The 17696-nt window shown below is 46.3% G+C and overlaps 1 protein-coding gene across 10 annotated transcripts in view; it reads right to left on the bottom strand.

Annotated features, from left to right (window-relative positions):
• Positions 1–17696, bottom strand: part of hipk2 (homeodomain interacting protein kinase 2) — a 275596-nt gene that overhangs the window by 176903 nt on the left and 80997 nt on the right. For 9 of the 10 annotated variants that reach the window (XM_069903172.1, XM_069903177.1, XM_069903180.1 and 6 more), the window contains one exon: positions 11226–12312. In XM_069903172.1, the coding sequence (XP_069759273.1) occupies positions 11226–12312 (1087 nt within the window). Of the gene's footprint in view, positions 1–11225; positions 12313–13998; positions 14076–17696 lie in introns of those variants that run through there. The other variant, XM_069903174.1, reaches the window with a different exon arrangement.

The following is a 17696-nucleotide window of genomic DNA, read 5'->3' on the forward strand; positions in this document are numbered from 1 at the left end:
CTTACCATATTGCAGTGCTGAACATGCTTCCTTCCAACATTGCTGCCTGGGGTGGGGGGGGAGGGTGTGAACTGAAACAGCATGAGACACAGGTATGTCTGCTCTAAATGAATGGAATCCTTTGAGAGGAGATCACCTGGGAACACCAGGTGCTGTGGGTTTCTGTGAGGGATGCTGGACAAAGTGGGGACAGTAGACACAAGTTAAAGAATTTCATGTATGTTGCATTCTAACTGTCTTATTATGTGACAATAATGGAAACTTTACCTTTGTTAGTACTTTGGATGGAACCGTTGGATTAGAAAAAGGCCACTTTAACACCAAAATAAACCAAACCCACATGGAGTGAAGGTCAGAGAGCAGCATGCTTTGGATTTCAAGCAAGCTCAGAGTATATCAAGGTTAACCAGACCTTGTTGAGAGAAGTCAAATTCCTAAAATCATTTCCAGCTCTCAAAAACCTATCGAGTACTTTTCAGTGATCACCCTTGGAAAACAAATGGTTGTTCTCAAACATACCCAGCCTCATTGGGAATTAATCCAGAAATCGAGGATATCCAAGAACACAGGAGTATTGCTCTGAGTTGAAAGCCTGGATAGAAGGGAAGATAATCAGGAAAATAGGAGGTCTTGAAGTGCATCAGATTGATCCAAAGTCCACATGGCCAATGGCTGATTTAAGCTCTTTGGATTTCAAGCCTGACTGGGGTCATGGTTCAAGACTGAAACTTGACTCTTGGGCTGGGTCTGTCCTGGGCATCCATACTGGGCACAGCTGATCACATTTCCAGCCCCTGCAACACTGGAAGCTGGGAACTGATGATATAATTTCAAGGTTTGACACCAAGAAAAGATTAATGCAGCAGGCAGGAGCTGCATGCAAGGAGGGAGTTGGTGCTCAAAGCCAGATCTCGACTGAAGTGTCAGTGTGGTTGAAACGCCTAACGTTCCGAGCAAGATGGCAAGAACAGAAAAGGGGAGGTCACCTGCTTTGCCGCTTTTGGTCGAAGGAAGAAGCCCCACGCAATTCCACAAATAGTGCCGTGCAATCCTATCCAGCCAGCTGAACGGGTGGGGCTAGCCGCTGAGTAGCATCTCGCCTTACAGTGCAGCACTCCCTCAGCGGTTTAGTCTAAACTATGGGCTCAAAGGTCTGTGGCTTTGATCCCACGACCTTCTAAATCAAGCAGCAAGAACTCCACAAATGACTGACAGCTGAGTGGACTTGTTTTTTTTAATTTGATGTAGATCATAAAGTTAACTTGGTCAGTATCATTTTAAGCCAGCTACCATCTTCTTCAGTAGACATCCTTAAAACTGAAGGGTACATAACTTGCCCAATTATCGAAGGGGGGACGGGGGCATAACAGTTCCAACACCACACACTGGCAATAATGCGTCACAGTCCTGTGCAACTAACATTCCACACCTCATCTATATTCACACACTTAACCGATGCCAGTTGCAGACATTGGACACGGAGCTACAGCTGGGGTCAACATCCAACCTCAGTCACAGTGGTCTTTTTTTTTTTAAAAAGGTTTGTTCACTGTTGGCTGAGACAGATGGGAATACACTTCCAAACACGTGACTTAGAGGAGAGCCAGAGTGATGGTGGTATCCCTGTATACTGGCACCCTTGTCCTGCCAAGGGACCATGGTCAAGTTTGAGAGGTGCTGCCAAAGAGGCTGTGCCAATAAGTCTTGTGGAGAGCGAAGAGTGTAGGTGCAGTGACGTTTTGGGGGGGGGGGGGGGGGGTGGGGAAGAGGGATGTACCAGGCCAGCGGATGGGGCTTTGCTGCAGGTCATCAGGTGCACTAGAATGCCCATCACTCACCAATTACAGAGCCTCCAACCTGCTTGTAGGGATAAAGTTTTATTTAGTTATTTTAGTTTCTTGTCAGCAGTTATTCCAAGGGTGTTAATGATCCCTTTGAATCTCCAGGGGAGGTGCTAAGATCTCCTCCAGATGGAGATAGCCAATGCCACTTGTGACAGAGTATTTGGAGGTGGTTTGGGAGGAATTGCTAGAGCAGTTTGCACACACACATTTCAAACCACAGAATTTTTGTGGGACTTTTGCAGAGTGATTTTTGCAGAAAGAGCCACAAGATTGCAGAATCCAGCTGGCCTGGGAGAGCATATGATTTTTGCAGACATGGGGAGAACAGTTTTGCTCTCAGAAAGGGAGGGAGTGAGAGATAAAGAGTCACAGTTCCAGAGGGACAAGCTGGCAAATTTTGGAAGGCTGCCTGGTCGAAGGAGAAGACTGGCTGTCTGAAGGGTGACCTGAAAGAAAGAGGATCATGTGGTGAACCCTGAAGGGGGAAAGTTTTGTCAGCAAGACTGATTGAGAAGGAATCAGTTGTGGATGTCCTGGAAAAGGAATCTCTCTCTGAAAACCAGCAAGAACCCTCCTGAGTGGTAACGATTTGCCTGTTAAGCACCAATGACTGGTGAACTTTAACTTCTGTGCACAGTACAAGAATTGCCTGCAACCAGTGAGATTGGACTGTGATCCAAAGCAATTTTCTAATCTTAAATATTAAGATTAAGTGGGTTAGGTAGGTTAAGTAGTAAGTTAAAGTTTAATTCTGTTTTCTTGTTGAAATATAATTAAAAACTACTTTTGTTTAAGTAACCCTGTGTTGTGCATATCTATTGCTGCTGGGTTTTGGGGTCCTCTGGACTCCGTAACACACTGCATGGCAGAAGATGCATAAATGTTTGCTGCTCATTCAGTAGGCCTGGTTATTTGGGGAGCTGAGAATAAAATTGAATCTTGTCTGTTTGCAGAATGGTTACAGTGTGAAAGGACCACCTGTGGTCCATCAAGAATTAGGACTATGCAAAATCAATCAGGCTCGTCCCAGTTTCCCATCCCTGCAACTTCTTTCCTTTTCAGGTATTTATCCAGATAACTTCTTATCATTATAAAAGAACATTCTCACTTCCACTACTACTCTGTTAGTATAGCAGTCATCACAACACCTTTACAGCGCCAGCAAGTGGGACTAGACCACGGTTTGAATCCCACGCTGTCTGTAAGGAGTTTGTACATTCTCCCCATGTCTGCGTGGGTTTTCCCTTTGGCCTCCGGTTTCCACCCATCATTAAAAATGTTTTGGGGCTATAGGTGTAAATCAGATGGCATGGACTCGTGGGTCGAAATGGCCTGTTACTGTGCTGTATGTCTAAATTAAATCCCCGTGGCAATGCATCCCGGACTCAAAATATGTACGAGTTAAAAGAAAATGTTTCTTTAACGTCACTTTTATCCAACACCTTCATCTTGCATCTTGTGCTTCTTGAGCCTTCTGCCCACAGGGATCGATGCTTCGTGTCCTTTCTCATATTCCAAAAGGAGGACAACCCCAACTTCTCCATAGAACAAAAGTCCCTCATCCCTGGAACCACTTTGGTTCATCTGTACCAACCCAATTGTTTCTTCTCGGTGTAGCACCCAGAGCTAGTCACAACAGATGCAGCTGACGGGCATTTAACAAACACTCACCATCTCTTCCTGGTTCTTTCACTCCAGGCCGCTATAATATTAAGCCCTGGATCCTTTCTGGTAATATAACCATTTTCTAATTCTCCGCGATACTTTCAGTGAACCAAGCACATACATCTCCGGTTCTTATTTGCTCTTGTACTCTTTTTGGAACTATACCTTGAGTTGTTATCGCATCTTTCTGTTCTTTCTAAAACACACTCTCATTGCTCAGCGTGACATTTCGGCTGACACCTGTCCAGCAATCTGTCTGTTTCTCTCCGTGAGTTCTGATACAGTCCTCCTTCTCATCTGCAGCCCTATACATCCAGGCCTAGATTCATTCCTGCTCAATACTTTGACTGACTCCAGCAGAATTTTATCCATGCCGTTGCAGCTCCTTTCACTCCATGGTCGGTCACTTTGAAACAAAGCTTATTAAGCGTCAAATACCTTGAGGAATCCCACATAAACCACGTCAATTGTGTTTCCCTCGTGGACTCGCGCTGTTGCTTCATCTATCAAGTTTGTATGACAGAAATTTGACACGTCCATGTTGGCTCTCGCTAATCAATAAACACATAATCAATTGACTGCTAATTCTCATCATTGCTCACCAGGGAACATCCCCATTTCAGAATTTACCACTGGGGTGAGATCAGCAAGGAAATAAATGAGAGAGAGCTGGATCAAAACATGGTGTTGCTGATGCACGTACAACTGTTGGCCTTCATGCCAGTTTCGGAACTCCCCTCCCCCCCACCCCCCTGCTCAAACACTTCTTTACCTCATTCTTTGATACACATTTAAAGTAAGATGCCAGATGACCTCACTCGTAAAGAAGCCCATTTATAGGAGCAAATACTTTCTCCCTGAATCCATGTTCTACATTTTTTTCCCCTGAACCCAATTCATCACGACAGATGGTCTGGGTCTATATTGCATGGTCCTTTATGTTGGGACCCTGCTAGGTTTCCTCATCACAGTAGCAGGTACAGTCAGAAGAACATTTTAAATGCTTTGGGACATTCTGAGATAAGAACATTGCTATTGCAATGCTGATCGTTCTTGCTCCTGGGGACAGTTCACAAGTTCCTTCAGTGAGGTGTATACCAGGGAACAGCCATGTTCATTTCCCCTGCGGTCATCTGTTTGAACTCACTCTTTAGAATGGGAGAATGGCAAAACATTCCAGTGCCTGGTGACTGGGCAACAATCATCTTGCAAAGGATCAGAACAACAGCCACATTATTGTACATGTCCTGCACCATTCTGAGGGACATCAGCACGTGTCCTGCACCATTCTGAGGGACATCAGCACGTGTCCTGCACCATTCTGAGGGACATCAGCACGTGTCCTGCACCATTCTGAGGGACATCAGCACGTGTCCTGCACCATTCTGAGGGACATCAGCACGTGTCCTGCACCATTCTGAGGGACATCAGCACGTGTCCTGCACCATTCTGAGGGACATCAGCACGTGTCCTGCACCTTTCTGAGGGACATCAGCACGTGTCCTGCACCATTCTGAGGGACATCAGCACGTGTCCTGCACCTTTCTGAGGGACATCAGCACGTGTCCTGCACCTTTCTGAGGGACATCAGCACGTGTCCTGCACCTTTCTGAGGGACATCAGCACGTGTCCTGCACCATTCTGAGGGACATCAGCACGTGTCCTGCACCATTCTGAGGGACATCAGCACGTGTCCTGCACCTTTCTGAGGGACATCAGCACGTGTCCTGCACCTTTCTGAGGGACATCAGCACGTGTCCTGCACCATTCTGAGGGACATCAGCACGTGTCCTGCACCATTCTGAGGGACATCAGCACGTGTCCTGCACCATTCTGAGGGACATCAGCACGTGTCCTGCACCATTCTGAGGGACATCAGCACGTGTCCTGCACCTTTCTGAGGGACATCAGCACGTGTCCTGCACCATTCTGAGGGACATCAGCACGTGTCCTGCACCATTCTGAGGGACATCAGCACGTGTCCTGCACCATTCTGAGGGACATCAGCACGTGTCCTGCACCATTCTGAGGGACATCAGCACGTGTCCTGCACCATTCTGAGGGACATCAGCACGTGTCCTGCACCATTCTGAGGGACATCAGCACGTGTCCTGCACCATTCTGAGGGACATCTGCACGTGTCCTGCACCATTCTGAGGGACATCAGCACGTGTCCTGCACCATTCTGAGGGACATCAGCACGTGTCCTGCACCATTCTGAGGGACATCAGCACGTGTCCTGCACCATTCTGAGGGACATCAGCACGTGTCCTGCACCATTCTGAGGGACATCAGCACGTGTCCTGCACCATTCTGAGGGACATCAGCACGTGTCCTGCACCATTCTGAGGGACATCAGCACGTGTCCTGCACCATTCTGAGGGACATCAGCACGTGTCCTGCACCATTCTGAGGGACATCAGCACGTGTCCTGGAACATTCTGAGGGACATCAGCACGTGTCCTGCACCATTCTGAGGGACATCAACACGTGTCCTGCACCAGTCTGAGGGACATCAGCACATGTTCTGCCTCTTAGATATCGCCAAGCCACTTGGAGAGCATTCTGGCTGGTGGCATCACTGTCTGGAATGGAGGTGTCAAATCTCAGGACAAGAAAAAGCTCCAGAGGGTTGTTAACCCAGCCTGCGACATCACCAGACTTCACTCCACCTGCACAAGGCAGTGTCAAGAGACTATCCTCTATCCTCGAGGACTCACTCAGGCCATGCCCTCTTCACTCTGCTACCATCGGGGAAAAAGGTACAGGAGCCTAAAGATGAGCACTCAGTGGCACAAGGACAGCTTCTTCCCCACTGCCATCAGATTCCTGAATGATCAATGAACCAAAGACACTGCCTTACTTTGAATTTTCATGCAATATTTTTATTTATTTTTGTAAGCTGGTTTATATCAGTGGTTTTCAAACTTTTTATTTCCCCTCGCATATCACCTTAAACAATCCCTACACCATAAAGACTCTATGATTAGTAAGGGATTGCTTAAGGTGATATGCGAGGGGAAATAAAAAGTTTGAAAACCACTGTTTTAATCATCCCTAATTGACTCGTTATGTGCACGGTTTCAGAACTCCAAAGGAAATGGACCAAAGACGATTTTTCTCAAGCAAAATATTTCAGCCACAATTGGGTCCAGAGCAGTGGTTCTCAATCTCCCCCCCCCCCCCCACTCCCCCCCCAACTTTCATACCACAGCGAGTCAGGCTGCCACCTCCAAGCCCCGATTCCGTCCTGACCTCGGGTGCTGCCTGCGGGACAGGTGCACGTTCTCACTGCAAACCAAACGGATTTCCTCTGAGCACTCTGGTTTTTCTCCTATCTCCCGGTAACGTGGCACGTGAACCGGTAAATTGTCTTTCCTGTGTTAGGCGATTGGCAGAACCTGGGAGGATGGAAATGGGAAAAGTGGGGAGACTTAAATGTGATCATCCTCAGAGGTGCAGACTCAGTGGGCTGAAGCAGCTGTTTCCCCACACACGCTCGTCTCTGTCAACTTTCAACCTCTGTACTTTTAGTGATCCAAGCATTCTGCCTCCTAACCTCAATCATTTGTCTGTGCTCAACATTTGGGATAATTATTGCAGTGAGCCTGTGGTGTCATTTGTTCTGTTGGCTATGCCAATATAGTTCAAGTACATCCAAGCAGCCCTCAACCAAAACAATCATTAAAGACACCCCATGTTTAGATCTTGCTCTATGGGAATCCTGGAAAGGTTTATAGGATGGAAGCAACGTTAAAAAATACTCATCACCTCAAGATTCAGTCCCAAAGGCAAACGATTGTAACATATGGTCAGAGAACTTCACAGCAGTTTACAGCCAAAGAGTGACCTTGACACTGCAATCACTTGTAATAAAGAGATTTATTTGCACAGAACGAGCTCCCGCAGGCAGCAATGTGACAATGACCTCACGCAATTGATTTTGGGGCAATCGTGGGCCAGAGTGCTGCGAGAACTTTCTTGATCGTCAAAGTATCTCTTTGAGAGAGAGGGAGACCCACATCTCACTGACTGTGCAGCACAGGGCTGCGATTTTGTGAAGAAACAGAAAACATACGGCATTTAGTGCCTCTCAGCCAGAAACCTGCCAATCCGCCCGGTAACTGAGCCTCCAGAGGAGCAGAATACTAAAGATTCACCACCCGCAAGGGTGAGCAAGTTTATTCTCATCTTGAAAAGACAATCCCTTACTGAGGCTGTGATCCCTAGTTCCAGACACCCCAGCCAGGGGAAACGTCAGATCTGCAAGCCCAACATGTTCAAGTCCAATCACCATACAGATCAATCTCCTCAATCCGGAAACATTATTTCATCACTCCATAACAAGTTATGTGGTCCAGAATATCAGCCCATTCATTTACAGATGAGAACAGAGCTTGCATTGAACCACTACTCCTGAAGGGTATTCGGTGACTTTTGTGCAGGTTGTGTGACCGTTAGATGAAAGCAGGCAGCAGGTTTAGTTGATTCATCATGCAATGGCCAAATATGGTCTCATCACCCTTCGGTGATGATGGGCCGCAGAAAGGGAAGATGCTGTGGAGGCAATGTCTACTGAGAGTCGGTGTGCATGGAATTCAGACATATGAAGGAAGCCATCATTTTATTGTGAGTTCTCATAAGGTCCCAAATCACCCTTGGGACACTCAGGAACAGATTTGTGGGCAGATTTTGGAATAATGTAGAAATAATTAATGTTGTCACGGGAAATTTCAACTTCCCAAATATTGACTGGCACTTCCTTATTCCAAAAGAGATAAGATGTGGTAGAATTTGTCAGGTTTATCCAATAAGTATTGCTGACAGAGCATGTGGACCAGCTGACTAGAGGAGAGGCAATATTAGTTAATGAACCTGGAGGGTGACAGGCCTCCCAGTTTGGGGGAGGGGGTGGTGGAGGGGGGCAATTTGGTAATTAGTGACCACAACTCCTCGAGCTTTTGCATATGGACAAGGATAAAAGCAAAATGGTAAAATGCTCAAATGGGGAAGGGCTAATTATGATAGGATTAGGCAGGAACTACGGAGAGTAAACTTGGAACAGATCACGGGAGATATCACAGAAGTATGTGGAGGATGTTTAGGGAACACTTGCGCAGGGTTCTGGATAGGTTTGTCCCAGTGTGGGAAAATTGGAGGGACCTTGAGGTTCAAATCCATAGCTATCCGAAGGTTGCCGCACAGATAGTTAAGAAAGCCTATGGTAATAGGCTGGGCCTTATTTGTCAGGGGTCGAGTTCACGGATCTCTATAGATCTCTGGTGAGACCACACCAAGAATATTGTGTTCAGTTCTTGTCACTGCATTACTGGAAGGATGTGGAAGCTATGGAGAGGGTGCAGAGGAGATTTACCAGGATTGGAAACATTTAAGAGGTTTTTAGATGCATAAGAAGAAAAATAAAGAGTTATGAGATAAGGAGTGTTTCATTTTTTTTTAGTAGGTATATCAACTCACACTGACAGTGACACCAACTTGTAAATACTTTGCAGGATCCAAATCCTGAAACTTCCTATCCAACAATACTGAAGAATCGGATTCACCAGGTCTGCAGCAGATCAATGGGACAGTGGGTCTCAGGGAATTAGGGATCAGCTATAAATAAGTGGCTCTCCTCCAGTGATGTCCACCTCCCCCTATTGAATAAATTAAACATTCCTCACCAGAGGAATCAGATTCAAGAAAGGAGAGGGGAGAAGGGTGGGGGTGGTGTGGGAGGAGAGAAAGGATGAGATTATAGAGAGAAAGATGAATAAACAAAGCTGCAAGTACTAGAGTTTTATTTTAAAGCATTAACAGTACATAAATCTGCCGGATTGTTTTCCTGAACTGGGATAGGGTGGGGAAGAGAGCATTCATCATAACAAAATCCATCATCAGATGCTGTGCACTCTATCTTCCCCTCTATCCTGCCATGCACTATAACCCGATTAATTACTGTCTTTATTTTCCCAATCTCCCATCACCCATTTTTCAATGTTGCCTTAGATAGGCCTAAATCCAGTCCACGTGATCCTCACAAATTATTCCAAAGAAAATACAGCAGAAAAAAAAAATAGGTTGTATGGTCCTTCTCTCAATGCGGCCTGTTCCCTCACATAAAGTTTCTCCTTAAATACACCTTCCATGGCTCCAAATTCCTCATCCAAATCACCACACATTCCACTTGTCTAATCTCCTGATGCCTCAAATTCCATTTCCTCTAACGTCTTGACATGTGTGAAGGAAAGCTGGATAAACACACAGAACCGCCAGGGTTATGAGGAGCACAGGGGCTCGCTGGTTACAGATCACCTGACTGATTGAAACTGCAAGTCGTTTGTACGTTCTCCCTGTGTCTGCATGGGTTTCCTCCCACCCTTCAAAAAAAAAAATGGAGGGGCTCTAGGTTAATTGGAGTATTTACCGTGTTGTATGTCCAAAGTACATTTTTAATAAAACATATCAGACTTTGTACAAATTCAGTTTAAGGCAGTGACTGGTTCTCAACCTTTTCTTTCCACTCACGTGCCACTTTAAGTATTCCCTATGCCATCGGTGCTCTGTGATTAAGGTGGTATGTGGGTGGAAAGAAAAAGTTTGAAACCCACTGTTTTAATGATCCCTAATTGACTCGTTTTGTGCAGGTTTCAGAACTCCAAAGGAAATGGGCCAGTGACCATTTTACTCAAGCAAAATACTTCAGTAACAATTGGGTCAAGAGCAGTGGTTCTCAACCTTCCCACTCATGGACCACCTTAATCCCTTAATAATCACAGAGTACTGATGGCAGAGGGGGGTTACTTAAAGTGGCATGTGAGTGGAACGAGAAAGGTAGAGAACCACTGGTTTAAGGCATTTTTCAAACTAACAATATTAAGAAAATGTTTTGTGGTATTCCTTGATGACTGAATACAGTGTAAATTCCATTAGTTTAATTATGGGCAGGTGTTTGGGTGATTATTCAATGAAAAGAGAGAATTATACCAAGTACAAGTCAAGGAATTGGATTTTCTTTAACCAAAATAAAAATATTTATTCAGAATTATTGACAAAATTAAGAGGGAGACCATATTAGTAGCCACAGTGAACGAACGCTGTGAGTGATGGAGAAATCACTTTACGGACGATCCTCAGGAATGAATCCTGTGAATAGACCGGAAGGAGGGAACAAACTCTCCAGGTGATTTTGCTCCTTACACCCTCTTATCTCTGTCTCCTTTCAGGGGAAAATCCCAGGGAGTTTCCAATTATGCCAAGATCACGAGGAGGGCAGGAGTATTAGTGAAAAAATGTAGAAGGGAAAATCACATCAATTTGGGACTAATATGTCCCACCATCTCCAGCATCATTGGGGCTGCAGGGGCACTGAGGAGCCAGATCTGGGGAATCACTGTTGTCCAGTCAGCCAGAGATAAAATAATAATTCAGGTACTCCAGACAAACTATTGGAAAACAGAAGCACAAATGCTTCAGACGCCGGAATCTTGAGAAAATGAACCGAAGCTGCAAGAACTCAGCAGGTCGGGCAGCATCCGTGGAGATAGTCAACATGCTGGGTTGGGACCCTTCATCCAGAATCAAATGCATGGTTAAAAAAAAAATGACAGGGTTGTTTCTCAGTAAGTGAAGTCAGGCCAAATTAGACTGGAGTTAACACAATGCAGCAAATGCTGTTTGACATTCAGCAATGTGGAAACAGAAAGCAGAACCTACCTGTAATACCTGGACTGCAGATAAGTGGAGCAGACGGCCTTTGACACGTGACTGGCAGAGCCGAAGTCTATTACTTTGACTCGGTAGGGCTGCCGGACCGGGTCCACCAGCATGATGTTCTCCGGCTTAAGGTCAGCGTGAATTAGCCCCAGACTCTTGAGCTTCATGAGGGCCGTGGCCACCTGCTGGAGGATTGGCCGGATGTACTTGAGGGGCAGTGGGCTAAACTTGTTCTGCTTCAGGAAGTCATACAGGTTCTGCTCCAGCATTTCAAAGACGAGGCAAGTGTGGTTCTTGTGCTGAAAGCACTCGTAGGCCCGGACAAAATTGTAGTCATCCGCGCTCTCTGTGCTTAGCCTGGCGAGGATGCTCACCTCAATCTGGCCTTGCCGTGCGTAGGACGGGTGGTTTTTCAGGATCTTGATGGCCACAATTTCATTGGTTCCCCTTTTCCAGCACTTGACCACTTGGCCAAACGTTCCCCGGCCTAGGAACTCCAACACCTCATACGTGTTGGTCATTGAGCACAGTACTTCGTGCTGAAGGAGCTGGTAGTCACCCTCGCTGTTCGAACCGCTATTCTTGGAGTTGGTGGTGGAGGTGGCCGCCGTGGCAACAGTGGTGCCGCTGGTGGCGTTCTGAAGCATTGGCGGATGCTCCTCAATGATCTGCACGCTGCTAGTGTTCTCGAGCTCCTCACTCTTCCGCTTCAGGCCGCATTTTTGGTAGGTGTCGAGGAGGCTCACGGTGCTGCGGCGGGTCAGGTTCTGAGGAGCTCCCAAGGCCTGAGCAGAAACAGCCACCAACCCTGACGTGCTGTTGGCAGTCGTGAAGACAATGTGGCCAGCGCTGGCTGGGAATATCACCGTCTGCTCGTAGGAGAGAGTGGGATTGGTAACTTGGAGAGAGGCGCTGACTGTTGACTGGGCAATCGTCGTACTCTTGGTCTGGGTGTAGACTTTACTGTGTGAACCATACCCGGTCATATCCCAGTTAGAACCCGGCTCCACTTTCAGCTTCTTCACACTGCAGAAGGCACTTGACTGAATTGTGTGAGGGGAAAAAACTTCCACTTGGGAGCCCATACCTGCACAGACAAAGAGCAAAAGGTTGAAGACTATCAAACCCAGATCTGCCAGGTCACACCACCGCCAGCGCTCAGAGTCCACACCTCCTCCCTCACCACCATTCAGGGCCCCCCAAAAATTCCTTCCAAGTGAAGCAATACTTGTGCCTGTAGAAGGTCATTTACTACATCCAGTGTGCTCCTGATGTCACCTCTTCTGTGTCAGGGAGACTGAACACACTGGGAGATCATTTCATTGAGCACCTTTGCTCTGTCTGCTGCAACAGCAAAAACCTCCCAGTAGCCAGCCACTTCAATTCCTCACACCATTCCCACATTGATTGCCTATCCATGCACTGCCAAACTGAGGTTACCCTGCAAACTGAAGGAACCTTACATCCTCTCCATCCACACGGCATCAACATCACTTTTTCCACTTTCTCAACCCCCTCCCCCGAATCTTTCTTTCCCTCGTATCAATCTGTCTTCCAGCTGCCCACCCACATCCCTCCCCATCGGAGAACTACCCTCATCTCTCTACCCCATCACTTCCTTGTTCTACCCTCCCACTTGTATCCACCTAGGACCACTTACTCACTATCCTGTGCTCCCTTCCTCTCTCCTCCCCTCTCCCTACCCCATCCCCCCCCCCCCACCAACTTTTTTTTAAATTCAGGAAGCTGTCTGTTTTTGCTTTTCCCTGACAACGGGCACAGGCCCAAAACATCTGTAACCCTTCAAATAGATGGTGCATGACTTGCTGAGTTTCTCCAGCACGTGTGTGCATCACACTCAATCCCAGCACCTGCCAACTTTCTTGTTTAACGCTAAGAAAATAGTAGAAACACTCAGCAGGCCAGGCAACATCTGTGGAAAGAGAATCGAGAGTTACTGTCCCTAAGCAAGGATCCTTTGTCAGCCAATAGCGTTATTCTGGAAAGCGGTCACAGAATTCACGTCTGACAATTTGGCATGCTTTAGCATCTCATACACTATGCATTAACAATCACAAAAAAACTTTTGGCTGCAAGAAAAGCAATTGTGGGAATCTATAATCTGACTCGGACACAAGGGCAACCACTTCTGCAGTGTCTTTATTCGTCTCACTGAAGCCTAGTGCTTGTACTTCCCATAACCCTGTCCAAGCAGACATTGCAGAAACTTCATCCAGGTTTTACAACAGCACCTCACTAGCCTTTAAACTGACACCGTAAACAAAATCAGCAGGTCCAAAGCGGTGTAATTTCTTTCAGTCACTCGCCAGCCCAATTTCCATTCCCATTGACAATGGGTTAAAATCTAGAATTCTCCCACCTAACAAACTCTGTGAGATTCCCTTCAATGCACAGCCTGGTTCAGAAACACCTTGGCAAAGGAAACTGAGTGATGGACGATAAAGGTCCAACTGGCCACCGGCGTCTAAGAGCTAAGAGCTCTTTTCTAAAAAGTGCTTCTTACTTTACGTCGTGGATGTTAGTAAAGTCAAGGAAGCCATCACAGCCAAGCCCAGTTCTCCTCCTACCCAGCAACTGAGCATCATCAATCACGCCTCGAAACGATAATGTTCAACATGGCACAAAAGCATGATGACATTTTGTGACCAGCTCCCAGCATGTCTTTTCCTTACGTCCATTATAATCGCTCTAGCTTGTATATCTAACACTACCAGAATCACCCCTGGTAGAAGAATACCCTCGACATTGTTACCGATTTACTTTAATACGACACCCCACCCTTTTGTATTATTATCGCCCTGTTCTTAAGGATGCATTGGCATGCCTAGATAGCACGCACAACAGAGCTTCTCTCTGCATCTTGGTACACAAGACAAAAAAAATTATTCAAGAATATTAACTGGGAATCTTCGCCGTTTATTTTATTGCTAAAGTTCTACTGATGGTAACTGTGACATCACTGGTAGAATCTGACATGCCCTGGTGATGTATTTGTTACGACAAGTTGCCTTTATTTATCATTCATACCCTACTCGCATGGTAAAGATGAGATAACGTTTCTCCAGAACCACGGAGCAGATTTTTATGTTAGAATTAAACACATTAAAATATATAGTACGTCCACGGTACCCTATCCCTATATGTTCTGGGAATTCAGGAGCCTGATGGCTTGGGGGAAAAAACTGTTGCCCAATCTGGGCATATGAGCCTGAGTGTTACAGTACCTCCTACCAGATGGCAGGAGGGAGAACAGTTTACATGAGGGATGTGTGGAGTCCTTCACAATGTTTATTCCCTTTCGCCTGCATTGAGTGGTGTTAATGTCCTTCATGGGATGAAGAGAGTCCCCAGTGATCTTTTCCGCTGACCTCACTGCAGGGTCCTGCGGTCCGAGATGGTACAGCTTCCAAACCAAGTGGTGATGCAGTTGCACAGGATGGTCTCGATACATCCTCTGTGGAATGTAGTCAGGGTGGAGGGTGGGAGATGAACTTTCCTTAGCCTTTGTAGGAAGGATAGGCGCTGCTGGGCTTTCTTGGCCATGGAGCTGGTGTTAAGGGACCAGGTGAGATTCTCCGCCAACTGAGCTCCAAGGAACTCGACACTCTTGACCTCAACGATAGAGATGTCAATGGTCAGCGAAGTGTGGTCCCCCCAGGCCCTCCTGAAGTTGACATCCATCTCTTTTGATTTATTAACGTTCAGATACAGGTTGTTGTCTCTGCACCAATGAACAGCGGTAGACTAAACACCTAGCCCTGGGGTGGGTGGGGGTGGTGGGGGGGGAGGGCAGCTATGCTCAATGCGATGGTCTTGGAAGCACTGTAACCGATCTGGACCGCTTGAGGTCTCCCCAACAGAGAGTCAAGAATCCAATTGCAGAGGGAGGTGTTTAGACCCAGCAGGTTCAACTTCCTTATCAGGTATTGAGGTATGATTGTGTTAAATGTTGAAGTGAAGTCAATAAACAGCATTCAAACCTACGAGTCCTTATTTTCCAGGTGGGTGAGGGCTAGATGGAGGGCAGTGGTGATGGCATCGTCTGTAGAGCAGTTTGATCTGTAGGCAAACTGCAGGGGGTCCAGTGACGGGGGCAGCAAGAGCTTGAAGCACTCTATGACCGTGGACACGAGTGCCACAGGGCAGTAGTTATTGAGGCAGAACACAGACAACTTCTTCAGCACGGGGACAATGATGGTGGCCTTTACCTGTGTGGAGAATAGATGAGCAACCACAATGAGCACTGAGAATTTGGCTCTAACCAGACGGCAGGAAAAAAACAGGACTAAAGATAACCAAAGAGCACTGAACTGAAGCAAAACTCAAGGTCACGAGGCAGAACGAGAAAGTGGAATTATGTCTGAGCGGGAAGTTGAGGATCTATGGATTATTTCTATGATGCAGGAAAAACATTGGAGGAGAAAGAGTGGAAGGTGGTTGGTTACAGGAATGGGAAGAATTAGATTCAGTGTGATCAAAAGGTTCAAAATTAAGTTTAAATTTAAATTTTAAATTTAGACATACACCATGGCAACAGGCCATTTTGGCCCACGATCTCATACCACTCAATTAACCTACAACCCCTGGTACGTTTTTGAATGGTGGGAGGAAACCAGAGCCTTCAGGAGAAACCCACGCAGACACGGGGAGAGCGTACAAACACCTTACAGATTGAATCCCCCGGTCTCGATCACTGGCATTGCACTAACCATGCCATGACCAAGATTTTTAAATGAGAGCGCCAAACAACGATGTTATCCTTGCATTTTTAAACATATTCAACCATCCGTGGCATTTCTCAAGGAGCTAACAAACTGAAATCATCCTTGCACAATAAGGAGATTGTGGGAAGTTGAGGGAGGGATGGAGTGGAGGGAAAAATGGTGAAATTCAGAGAGTATGACAGATGAATATAAAGCACCAGCAATGCGATATAAAGTCTTGTGCCAAGTATGCAAATTTACAGATGGGACTAATATTAAATATCGCGTTTGATCCCCATGACTAATCCCTGCCTCGTAACACCAATATAACCAAAGCTCGAATCAATCCAGATCCTCACGCACGCATGCAAACTGTGCTCGATCTTTGCCTCAAAAAACCAGCTGCAAGATTTTGAATTATTTATGGCCACGTGTACCAAGATATGTTGAAAAGCTTCATTTTGTGTGCTATCTTGACAAGTCAACTCTATCATTAAATACACCACTTGGTACATGGGTATGGTGCTGCATAAGCAAAGTGGAGATCATGGAGAAAAGTACAGCCAACCGGAGCACGGGCATCATCTTTTAACCCAGTGAGAAGTCCACTTAAGAGTTGATAACAGCAAGAAAGAAACCGCCTTGAATCTGAAGGTTCGTGTTTTGTGCTCATGTGTCTTCTGCCTGACAGAAAGGAAGAGAAATAAAAGACAACCGGGGTGGGATGGGTCCTGTCCAATGTTGACAGCTTTGCCGAGACTACAGGGGGTCAAGACTGAGGGAGGTAAGTGGTTCACCCATACAATATTGGACAACAGAGCTCCACCCCTGAGGGCATACTCAGTAGCATAGCTGCTGGATCCACCTTCCTTGATTCAGATCCCCTCACCCACGTGGAAGAGGTAGAGTCCAGGAAGAACCTGCTAAAACCAGCCATTAATGGCAACATCCATGCTTCATTGTAGCATGAAAGTTAATTTCTGATTCTTGCTCAAATTATTATAGGAAAGATATAAACAAAAGAGAGTGCAGAGAAGGTTCACGAGAATGTTGACAGGATTTCAGGGTCTGAGTTACAGGGAAAGGTTGTGCAGACTGGGGCTTTTTTCTATGGAGCGTAGAAGATTGAGAGGGGACTTGATAGAGGTGTTTAAGATTTTAAAAGGGACAGACAGAGTAAATGTGGATAGGCTTTTTCAATTAAGAAAGGGGGAGATTCAAACTAGAGGACATGGTTTAAGATTGAAGGGGGAAAATTATAAGGGGAACATGAGGGGAAATTTCTTTATGCAGAGGGTGGTAGGGATGTGGAATGAGCTTCCGGCAGACGTGGTCGAGGCGGGATCATTGGTTACATTTAAGGAAAGACTGGATCATTACATGGATAGGAGGGGACTAGAGGGGTATGGACCGAGTGCTGGTCAGTGGGACTAGGAGGGTGGGGATTTGCTACGGCATGGACTAGTAGGGCCGAACTGGCCTGTTCGGTGCTGTAAGTGGTTATATGGTTATATGGTTATGCTGGAATAAGTCCCCGTGGAGGACATTTCTTGTTCTTGGGGAAAGGAGGGTACCCCAATTGAGCCCCTCATCGATAACCCAGCAATGTAAATTAGCCATGAACCTTTCTGGTAATAAACATTGCCCCTAGTAAACCGCAAGCACGTTGCACACACCACCTAACAGCACTGATCTTTGTCTTTCCAAAATCTCAGCTTCCTTGCCATCCTCTCTGCTCCCCTTCCCG

This window comes from Narcine bancroftii, chromosome 11 (genome assembly GCF_036971445.1).
Source record: "Narcine bancroftii isolate sNarBan1 chromosome 11, sNarBan1.hap1, whole genome shotgun sequence".
Taxonomy (NCBI): domain Eukaryota; kingdom Metazoa; phylum Chordata; class Chondrichthyes; order Torpediniformes; family Narcinidae; genus Narcine; species Narcine bancroftii.